Source organism: Daktulosphaira vitifoliae, unplaced genomic scaffold, assembly GCF_025091365.1.
Source record: "Daktulosphaira vitifoliae isolate Bord-2020 unplaced genomic scaffold, ASM2509136v1 Scaffold_4, whole genome shotgun sequence".
In the NCBI taxonomy this organism is placed as follows: Eukaryota; Metazoa; Arthropoda; class Insecta; order Hemiptera; family Phylloxeridae; genus Daktulosphaira; species Daktulosphaira vitifoliae.
In genome coordinates, this window is record NW_026099575.1 from 23,431,868 (window position 1) to 23,444,060 (window position 12,193).

Genomic DNA, 12,193 nt, shown 5'->3' on the forward strand with positions numbered 1-12,193 from the left:
TCATTACTTCATTTGACTTACGAATATAATTTTATTTAATTCACTCTTATATTCTTACTAACTATACATCTGCCATATACTTTACATAACACAACAAATAAGTCTGACAAGCAAATATTATAGTGTTTACAGAAATTGGGAATATATTTTTAGACTGTTTAGAATAAAACAAATTTACCAGGATAATAATATACAATTTTTTTGTTTGTTTTGGAGTTGTTGCCAGTCCAAATAACAAATGTATTTTAACGAGGTATACATGTAATTTGACAGTCGACAAGTACACAACAGACATGAGGTGTTGCCCAACACCGGGCCCAGCGATTTATATAAAAACAAATTTGAAAATTTAGAAATGGCAGACAACCGAAAACGACGTCTGCCCTCACGTGTTGATACACGATTGTTAGCCTTGGTCGGTACCGACTCCAAAAATAACAATAAATTGATTTTACTCTAAGTAGTCTTAAAATGTATTTCGAATTTCTGTGTTTAAGTGCAAATAAACACTGTGGTATTTGTTTGTTAGTCTTGTGTGTTGTGTTCAGTAATGTATGTGACAGACACATGGTTTGTAAGAATATAAGGTTTAAGAACGTTAGGACTCATCGACTTAAATTTCAGTATCATTATGCTTAGAGGGGTCTTGTGTTGGGCACACTTTTTACTCTTCCATTACAACATAATATAAGTAGATCTGGCGTAGAATTGCTTACAATTTTCACGAATAATACAAAACTTGTACTCTTTTTTTTCCTAAATACCGTCCAGTTTTATTGACTGTAAATATGTGAATTTTTTTAAAAGTGCAAATATTTCGAAATAAAATATTTTTCTATTTATATATTATTAAAATTTTTTGTATTTTCAGAATTAAAGCACTTTTTCAAACATTCATTTTTATGAAAGATTATATTTTTTTACTTTCGAGTTTTATTAATTAATTATTAATATTAATAGTAGCTAATAGTTGACTTTGTTGTGTTAATTAAAAGAAGTTGTCTACAATTATTATTTTATTTTCTAATAAATTAAAATTCAGACTATGTACCTATAAATTAATATTAAAATTCATTATAAGTAACACTCTCCTAAAATATATATCTCCTTAGAAGTTTTTCATACTAAGCTGTCAACATTTAATACACACCATGTTTTTGTCGCTTACGATACCCATGATAATTAAAGAAAGAAGTATATTCGTAGAACTCCGTATACTTTTATTTTGTTGCAATTTTAATTCTTTTAATTCAGTAAACTAAAATGATGTACAAGAAAAAATTGTTAATATGTATCAGTAATAATTACTCAAACATTATCAAAGTATTATATACATGTATATGTATACAGAGTGATTCACTTATCATGAATAACTTGATTAATCAAAAAATGGGAATAATATTAATCATTTTTTAATGATTTCTTTTAGTTCAATGTTTTTCTCAATTTATCATTGTTGACGTATTTTTATGTTCATACCTTTACCTTATAAGTGTATCAACTTTAATTCTTCAAATGACAATATCCTTAATGAACTAGCTTGTTTAATAGATAATGGTCTAATTAAATGACTGGTCGATAACAACTTTTGAACCAGTATCTCGGATATTATAAATAATTTAAAATAAATATTGAAGATGATGAGTGTTTTCTGCTATTATTATTATTATGTTTCCCCGGCTATACTCTTTTTATCACCAACATATAAATACGTCAACATTGACATATATATTATTCCCCTTATTTATTTATGTAATAATTGGTAGATATCTCTAAACGCTAGCAATATACAATATATTTTTATTTATAACGTAGTATTTTGTTTGTGCTGATCCTGATGAGCGTTATGATTCAAAAAATACCAAGAAGTTAACATTAGATAAATGATGCAAATTCTAGGTATTCATTATAGGTATAAGTAAATATCTTTGAAGAAAATTTCAGGAATGTATAAATTCTGTCAAACAATTTCAGTAAGTATGTATAATATTATATACATATATTAACAAAATAACAATGTTATATTTCTCTAAAAAAATGTGTAACATAATAAATAATGTATTGAAAAAAAAGACATAATTATTTTAACAGTAAATTTTTACAAAAAGATAGAACATTTGAATCCTCTTCAAGTAAAAATCTAATATAGGTATGAAAATCTGATACAAATTAAAGTTTTTAATAAACATTTTTTACAATTTCTTGATAAATGAACCTTTATAATTGATTAATATATAAAATTTTACAATATCTATAACTACAAAACAATAAGTAATCATTCACATATTATATGTTACATACTTAGTCACGTGATTGATTTTGTTTTCTAAACATATTACTCTGTACATTTTCTTATACACAAGAATGTAAAAAAATTCCAAAAAGTATAAAAACAATATATCATATTTTAATAGATCAGCTAAAATATTTACCATTAAAATGATAAATTATTCATTGGTAAGTCAAGGAAATAAAGACACAGTTGTAATATAATAAAATGAATAAAACAATTATAAGAAAAAAAGAAAATGATATAAGTATGATTGTTTAAAAGTATATTAAAAACTGCTGGTTTCAGAGATCAATATAAAAGATTACCGTAAACCTCACGTAACTAATAACTTAGTTTAGAGTAACTCTGTTGCCAAAAAAAAAAAAAAAATGGCGTATAGAATCGTATCCAGTTCGCTCTCAGAGTATATTCTTAAAATGAGCGTATAAAAGTTACTTCAACAAATTTTACCTACGTGCTTTTAATATTTTTGCATGTTTGGTTGGTCATTACTTACTAGAAAATGTTATTTCTTGAGGTAGCCTAAGAGTAAGAAAATATTTTGTTAACATGGTTACTTTAAACAATATAATACACTTAATTGTAGTACATTTATATCCAAAGAGATGTGAAAATTATGTATAGAATTTAATCTCTCTGAAATTATCTATCCACTGGTGGTACACTTGCAATGAAATAATAATTCGAGCCGAGTAAATATGAAATGTCGAGTAAAATCAATTGCAATCCCAAGATATTATAGTATTTTGAATGCAAATGTTTAATTTTATGGTAAACATATATTTAGCTAGAGTGACGTATCTAAGGGGGACTAAAAGGGCTATGGCCCGCCCATTGGCCAATTACTACTATTGATAGTTTAAGACTTAGGAGCTAATAAAAGTATGTGATAAGCAAAAAAAAAAAAGGTTCTTAGACTCCCAAGCAAAAATCTGGCTACAGTACTGTTTGGCTGAAATATTATGTTTGTATTATTAATGCATAAATAAAATATTTAACTATTTTTAAAATCATCTGGGGAAATTAATTGTTACTTACAATTGTTGATGAAAATGTATAATCGATTTTATAGTAATAAGCAAAACGAACTAGCGGTATTTTATACGTATATCAAGTATATAGATAATTCATCAATGATTGACTTAAGTTTTATAACATGTTGTTATTTAATATCCAAGTGTCATGTTTAAATATTTATGTATAATATTATTGCATTAGGAGGTTTAGTATTGGAGCACGTTATAGTGATCGACTAAATCAAAAATTAAGGACAGGGTAGGTATTAGCACTTTGGTAATATAAAACATACATTACATCCTAATATAAGGCGATTTATAAACGGGTTTTATATGATATTTGAAATATTAATGTTTAAGGGAATAATTCTGCATTCTAAAGGGTTTTTTAATTCAAACTCGATAAAAAACGAAAAAAAAAAAATTAAAAGTACGCCTTCGTAATTTAATGTTTATCCATTAAAAATCAGAGGTATAATTAACTTTTCAAAAGACACTTTTGCGTGATGAAAAATATCGTATTAATGTATGCCTTAATAATTTTTTACTCTAAATGAATATTGTATGAGAAATAAATGCGCTTGTCTGCTAAATACAAATCACAACCCACTGAATAAAAGTTGACATGTTGTATAATATTGAGAATATATAAAAAAAACGATTTACTGTTTAATGAAGGGGCAATAACATCTCTTTTTATTTTCTAAAATTAAAAATATATATATATATATATCGCAAATTGAAGTTTTGATATTAAATATTAATGAATATTTTTCGTTTAACGCGAAAACGAAAAAAAAAATACTCAGAATTCAGAATTATATTTTGCTAGACAATACATTAATCATTCGTTGAAAAAATCGATTTTTTTATGTTGCATGACATTGCGTCGCCTTCTGTACATCGTATAACGTCTCTAGTCAGTTCTTACATTGTATTTCAAAACATATTACACCAAGTCCGATAGACGTCTGAATATATCGAGTTTCCCTATCGGGGAGTCCGATACAACTTGCACAATAAATCCAACGGGTTCTAAAAAGATATACAGGGAATAAAGACGCCCACACTGCTGGGCCGAGTCGACTTTACTGCTCAAATACATGTGCTGATATTTTTATCAAAAGTTGTCTATTCCGTGGCGATATTGTTCAAGGTAGTCGTAAAGAAGTAGAGGGTTAACGCCCGAGGTATAGGTAAATAAAAATGAACACCTGGTGTTTAAATGGTTTTTGGATTTAAAAGTTATAGCAAAAACAAGCGAGTGAACAACTCGATCTTTATTCGTAAGGTTATTTTTAGAAATTAATAAAGTGATGCGCAACATGCTCTATATACCACGTTGTGTGCCTACATGGACCTCTTGTCACGTTTTACTAAAGTTATTAGTTGTTGTCGCCACAGACGGTTAAAATTGTATTTCGTTTAGTTGCCTTATGTCGAGTGACCGGCTCATAATTTATTTTAATCTACGAACAGTAATGTCCATTTATTGCTTTTGTTTTCATGTTTGCCAAAATGTACCAGACTTACATGAACGCGATCGCAAAAAATAATCACAATATTTATTACAAACGGAATAGCTCGTCGTCATTGGATAAGTAAAGCGGTAAGTTTTTTTTTTGTCTATATTGAACAATTCCGTAACTACTGTCGTACAAATGTCACTGTAGAAATTGAATTTTATTACTTTTTATACTGCAAAAAGTAACCGCGTAATACGGATTTAATACTGTTGGAAATTGCACAAAGTGTACACGGACAGTTTTCAAAAGAAATCTGATTGACCAATTGTTTATTATTGGTTTTGCCAAACGCATGGCAACGGTCAAAAGACGAAAAATCTGCTTGAAGTACCTGTTAAGTCATTAAGCTGCTTTGCCTGACCTTTTTTAAAAACCTCTTGGAGCATTATTTCCGTTTCTTGTGGAGAAACAAGCTAGCCAATACAATATTCTGGGAAAATCTGGCTAAATTATGTTTGAAAACACGCAAGACTTTTACATCAATTAATCAGCGCCAGTCCTTAAAAGTAATACTTATATACATATTTTATGAATGATACTTAATTTGCGTTACTTTTTTACTTTGGTCTCGCATACTTATGTTTTCAATAGAAAGTAATATAAAATACTGTTCAAAAATTATTTGAAATTACGGTGAAAAATGAAATTTGTAAAGATTTGTTGTATAAATACACTTTTTTTAATGAAAAGAGTAATTTTTATAATACTCAAGCAAAATCTTCTCATATAAAAAAAAATATATTTTTGTGTTTATTTTGATTTTGATTTCTTAAATTGCTTGAGATATACTTGTAATTTATTCAATGTCCATTGGAAAGGATATGTAAGACATTTTTTTACTACCAATCAAAGAAAAAACACAACAATACTTTATTACACAATTTTATGTAAACATACTCTGTTTAACATAAAGTTATTTTCATCGTAAGGAGCTTAAATCTATTCTCTCCTGGGTATATTTTATAGTCGGTATAATAATTATACCAACAACAATAATAATTAATGTTAATCAACCAACAACAACAATAATTATCATTATTATTGTCAATTAATTAACAAGTTTTGTGTTATTAGATAAAATGTTTTAGAATGTTTGAAAATAGTTATGAGATATTTTAAGTTTCCCAAGAAAAAAGTTTATATGTTTAAAATTATATTGAAAATAATTGATTTTGTGAAAATTGGCATTTAACATCAATTGAATCTTTTCGTCCATTTTCAACATTAGTATTGTGTGGGTTATGTTATTAGAGTTTATTCATTCCTTCTGAGAATGCCAAATCGAGTAGGTTCTCTATAGAAATTCAAATAGGCATTGAAAATGTGACCTGGAAGAGTTGTCGAGCAACAACAATGTATGCATCGTAACTTTTGCAAAAGCATTAAAATAGATATCACCATTGTGTACGTTCTACAGCGATCTTACACGTGAAACAGCTGTATTGTCAATATTATTTTGCATCGCCGATGAACTTATCGCACACACATATTCAATTTCTGATAGACGTGTGATTTGTGACGAATTGCAGTAGAAAAATAATATGATAGATCCCATATACGACATTATTAAGATAAATAGCGTTAAAAAAAAAAAAAAATCCTTGACAATCGGGTCGAGTGATTGAGAAAGAAAAATAGGTTCATTATCTTCAAAAGTTATTTTCCCGTGGTGCGTGAAGAAATTAATTTTCAAAACAAACGACTACACATACATCATGTTAAATCCAAAGTGTAGTTAATCATACAATATGGTTTTGTAATACTTGCAAATTTGGTTTATCGACTACTGTGAGGTTCAAAAGTCTTGTTATTGTTTTCGGAAAATAATAAAACTTTTTAGCTAAATGCTAACAGACCGTTGAAGGAACGCGGTTGTTTCCCGAGACGTACAATCTGTCAAACTGTAAGTTAGTCCTAAAGAGACGCTACTACACATGTGACAGTTTTGTTTTTCTTTTGAAACTTTAAGAAAAAAAAAATTCCAATCGCTAAACTTGAAATATAATATAGTGTAGAAACGTTCGGCGCGACAGCGTGACCGTTATAAGTTTACACAGTCTTTTACTATTGGCATCATACACAGTAATAATATCATTGCAGTTGTATTATACATTAATAAATCGGTCGCGGACATAAAGCAAAGACTATAATGTTGGTACAATATTAAGTACAGTTTGTTCGGTCCATTGCCGTTTGAAGTATCCATTCAGTCGTTAACTTTATTGTACAAGTAAATCAATGTATAGATAAATAAATTATACGCAAAATTGCATATAGCGTTGCAATGCTAGTGCCAATGTCACGCTTTAATGGTTAATGCATTACAATGTCCTTATGCTAAACACATTTCATGACATCATCTTCGATGTTGTTGCATCTGATGTGAATATTTAATCAACTGTAGTAAATGAAATTAGAAATGATCTTTTGACGCTGGTAAATTGACCTGTTAACGTTTTAAGTCATTAATTGGTCAAAATTCGTTGGAAACATTTGCGTTGATAAAACATTTCAATGAAACGGATCAAAAGGTGTCATTAAAACGATTGTCAATTAAATAATTTTATACTCGGATACGTTTTATGTGATTTGACTGTTATTAAGCTACTACTATATAACAAAAAATAAAATAATAATAAAAAAACCTGAAATTTAGTTAGTTTACCAACGGTTGTTTCTTATACTTTCCCTTCGCTTTTAACTACATCTATTCTGTCTTATTTATAAATAAAAGCGTATTGCTGTGGAGTAAAAATGATTTTAGATTAATGTCAATTATACAATGGTTTTATTTAATCTACTGATATGAATATTTTAATGTTTTTTTTATTGATTAACTTGCTTTGTACTTATTTATGGCTTCGTTCAAAAATAATTACATTTTATGGTAAACTTTTCGAGGAAAGATTACAACGATGAGTTTCAAGAACTGTATCAAGGACAATGTAATTAATTAAATTTCGCATCCTATTTCATTTATAATTTATTCAATTAATTCTGGATACCTATGTTTTAATTGATTTGCTCTTCTAATAAAGAAGTTAATGTTTTTATTTTATGAAGTAGCATACCTCTAAAATGCATTTGGTAAATGTGTATAATATTTCAATTTTAACTGACCTGCTATAATAAAAATAATAAATCAACAGAATTAATACATTATTTTATCTATAAACTTAACATTTTAATTATCTGAAAAACAAAACTAATATATTTCAACTCGAATAATACGTACTCGACGAATCGTACCATATCCTCAGAAGAAAAAATAACAATAACAATGAAGAAACAAAACAAAAGTAAGTAATGTTAACTAATTGTTAATTATTGTACAGGCGTACGTACAACGATTATTTATAAAATACTTAGGATAATATTATGTACATGATTTGTTGGTAATACACTGGAACGGCGAATATCCTGTTGTGCATAACAACTCTGTATTTCCAAGTTTGAATGTATTTCAGTGACCAAATAGCCCTGGATTGGATAACATGATAAGTAGACTTAAGAGGACGAGCACGTGCACTGTCATTTGCCCACTAACTGCACTTCGATTACCGTGTTGCATTGCTGCCGGATGTTCTCCTGAAAAATTTCAGAGATACAACAATCAAATGAGTTTATAAATTAGAAATTGTCAATAAAATTACTAAACATTAAAAAAAGTAACCAGCAATAGTCGTGTAAACAAAAAATAAAGTTTATATAAAATAGTAGTTGTTTTTATTGTGTAACATGAATTTTAAGCTAACTTGTCAGCTAAACTTAAATTTCTGTTAACAATAGTATAAAATTGATAGCTACCTTTGATACAAGTGTCATGTTCATAGTTATACTTTACTCTTATTACAATTATATAGATATTTAAAATCTGTTTAAGATTGTATACCATAAGAATATTAACCGAAAATAAAATACATAGGGGTAAATTGATAAAAGAAGATATCCATCGACGACACAAGTTTACTATGTTTTATTTTGTTGTACCACTTATTTTTTCATAACTTTTAAGATAAAAGTTATAATTAACGGAAATACATTAAAATGTTTATATGAATTTTACATCGAGTTTATTAAATGATAAGATATGTAAATATTTCAGATCAATCTACCGCAAAAAAATATTTAAATTGTACTCAGAAATGAGAGCAATGCATTTATTTATACATAAATTGATATTTTTGTATAATGTAAAATATGAAATAACATTTTAGTTGTTGGAATTGAATTATAAAATGTTCTGCATCATGATTTTTAGTAATTTTCTTATCCGATTTCTGCGAATAAAAAATGCATAAACTGTTATGAAATGTATTTTATCTTAAGCAACTGTGCTATAAGATTATATTTAATTGTAATCTAATTTTTACATATATGTTTATTTATTCTAATAGTAGTACAAATTGAATTACACATGGATTCATATAAATTGTTAGCTGTACATCACTAAATAAAATCATTACTTATTAACTGAGGCAATTTAAAATCGAAAAAAGAGAACTAACAAAATATGCACGTGACAAGTTCATAATAAACGGCGTAACGAGTAGGCAATTGTGCTACAGTAATGCGCATAAATCAGGGCTGGCACATATAAAATGTATACAGTGTATAAATTTATGAATTTATGACGCATAATATAGTTTACAATTTTTTTTGTTATTGCGAGATGACTATTGATATCAGAATTTAAACATCGTGATATCATGTTTTCATAAAAAAATCTAAAATTTTGATTTTAGTACTAATTTAATTGAAATTATAATAATAAGTCAATTAAATAAATATTTTCAAACAAAATTAATGAGTATCCGAAACATGATGATGAGACTCCAACTTTATTCGAACAAAAGAAAAAAGTAATACAGGTAATAAATATTTCAACTTATAGACTTGAAATATAAAAAACGGTAGCACAGTGGGGTCGCGGCATAGTGGAGACATTGCATAGTTGGGTTCAGTATAGATTTAATCTGACAGTGATTAAAATCACTATCATAAGAAACGCTTCGATGCAAATCTGTAGATAGTGTTTAATTTTAAAAAATTGATGGATAATTGCAAAAGCAACATCAACTTCTATTAAAATAAAATACAAAACCCATAATTATCATACAAAAATAGTATATTTTTCAATATGGTAGCCATTTGCGTATAGAAGATAGATCGTCGGGACAAATTTTTTTTTTTCATTTTGTAGTACATAAAATAAGCTTTAATTTTATATATGTTTAAAGGACGCAGTATTTCCGGAACATTTTCAAAAATTAAGTTGAAAAAGTTATTTTTTGTAAAAAAGTTACTATTTTAAATCCTCCCAGTGAGCAGAATAAGTGTTAGATTTTCAAAAAAAATTATATCAAATGAAAGGGAAATATCTAAGGTTTCAATACAAAAAAATATTATTTTTATTTGTTCATTTTTGAAAAAGTTATGGCAGTTTTAAGTACAAAAAACATCCCGATAAAATGTAATTTTTATCGCAAACATTACATTTTTTTTTCTGAATATGGTAGCCATTTGCACATAGAAGATAAGATGTCGGGACAAATTTTTTTTTATGATTTGATAGTACATAAAATAAGCTTTAATTCGATATATGTTTAAAGAACGCAGTATTTCCGGAACATTTTCAAAAGTTCAGTTGAAAAAGATCTATGTTTTTTACAATATTTTAAGTTTTGAACGCCCCCTATATAAGGGGAAATTGTCCAATTTTAATAAAAAGTATGTCAAATGAAAGATGTACTTATAATGTATTTAGAAAAAAAAAATTTGTGCTGATATATACATTTTTCAAAAAGTTATAGCATTTTTAAGTTGAAAATTTAAAATCGAAAATCGAAAATTTTAACACAAAAATAGTGTTTTTTTAACTACGGCAGCCGTTTAAATGTAGAAAAAAAAGTGTCGGGACAAATTTTTTTTTTTCATTTTATAGTACATTAAATAAGCTTTAATTTGATATATGTTTTAAGGACGCAGTATTTCCGGAATATTTTCAAAAATTAAGTTGAAAAAGTTAGTTGTTTTTTACAATATTTTAAGTTTTGAACGCCCCCTATATAAGGGGAAATTGTCCAATTTTAATAAAAAGTATGTCAAATGAAAGATGTACTTATAATGTATTTAGAAAAAAAAAATTTGTGCTGATATATACATTTTTCAAAAAGTTATAGCATTTTTAAGTTGAAAATTTAAAATCGAAAATCGAAAATTTTAACACAAAAATAGTGTTTTTTTAACTACGGCAGCCGTTTAAATGTAGAAAAAAAAGTGTCGGGACAAATTTTTTTTTTTCATTTTGTAGTACATAAAATAAGCTTTAATTTGATATATGTTTAAAGGACGCAGTATTTCCGGAACATTTTCAAAAATTAAGTTGAAAAAGTTAGTTTTTGTAAAAAAGTTGCTATTTTAAATCTCCCCCAATGAGCAGGTTAAGTGTTAAATTTTCAAAAAAATTATATCAAATGAAAGGAAAATATCTAAGGTTTTAGTTTAAAAAAAAATTATGTTGATTTGTTGATTTTTCAAAAAGTTATGGAAGTTTTAAGAAAAAAAAGTGAAAAAATTTCGAAAATTAGCGATTTTTAAATTTGTAATTTTTTTGGATATTTCCCCCATTTGCGGGGAACGAGGGAATTTTTTTCAATTTTTAAGGGTAATGTCTTCAACTAGATACGATTTGTGATCTTTTGACGTATTTTTGAAAGAAATCGGTCCAGTGAGAGCTGAGAAAAAGTGGCAACAGACATAAAAAAAAAAAAAAAAAACACATCATAGTAAAATTAATACCTTCTCCGCTTCGCATCAAAGCTAAAATAAATATAGAAAATTTTTTTTCATTGACAATTAATATTTGTGTTCTATTATAGGTTATAAACAAGTTGCTAGTTGCTCGATTCGTATAAAAATGTTAAGTAAGATTAATAAATTATACCTTATTATACATAGAAATAAATGTGAATCTTTAAGTAAACAAGAACATTAATAACCTGACTAAATAAAACTTAAAAAAAAAAAATGCTTCCACTTTATAAGATTTTCAAATTATTTTTTTTCATATTAAACGTAGAAGAACAAGTTTATAAATTCTGACTCTAATAATGGTTTGTTATACATAGCTGTAGCATCACATTTAAGTGAGTGTATTTCTAATATAATGATAAAAAATGAAAGTAATGTTAAAATTGTAGAATCAAGTTCAGATATTAGACCTGTGAGAACAAAAATAAAATGGTATTGAAAAATATTATGCCAAAATAACTCTTACTAGAATGGATAATATTAATTATAAATTAGCGACCTTTTTTTTGGATGTAATATCCTTTTTCTGTGGTTGAAACAGAAAA

At 26.9% G+C, this 12,193-nt stretch overlaps 1 protein-coding gene across 1 annotated transcript in view; it reads right to left on the bottom strand.

The window, feature by feature from the left end:
* Nucleotides 1–7,938: 7,938 nt before the first annotated feature.
* LOC126903854 (inactive tyrosine-protein kinase 7-like) overlaps nucleotides 7,939–12,193 on the bottom strand; it is a 92,699-nt gene continuing 88,444 nt past the window's right edge. The window contains exon 5 of the mRNA XM_050682365.1: nucleotides 7,939–8,423. Coding sequence (XP_050538322.1) covers nucleotides 8,299–8,423 — 125 coding nt within the window. The 3' untranslated portion in view covers nucleotides 7,939–8,298. The remainder of the gene's footprint in view (nucleotides 8,424–12,193) is intronic.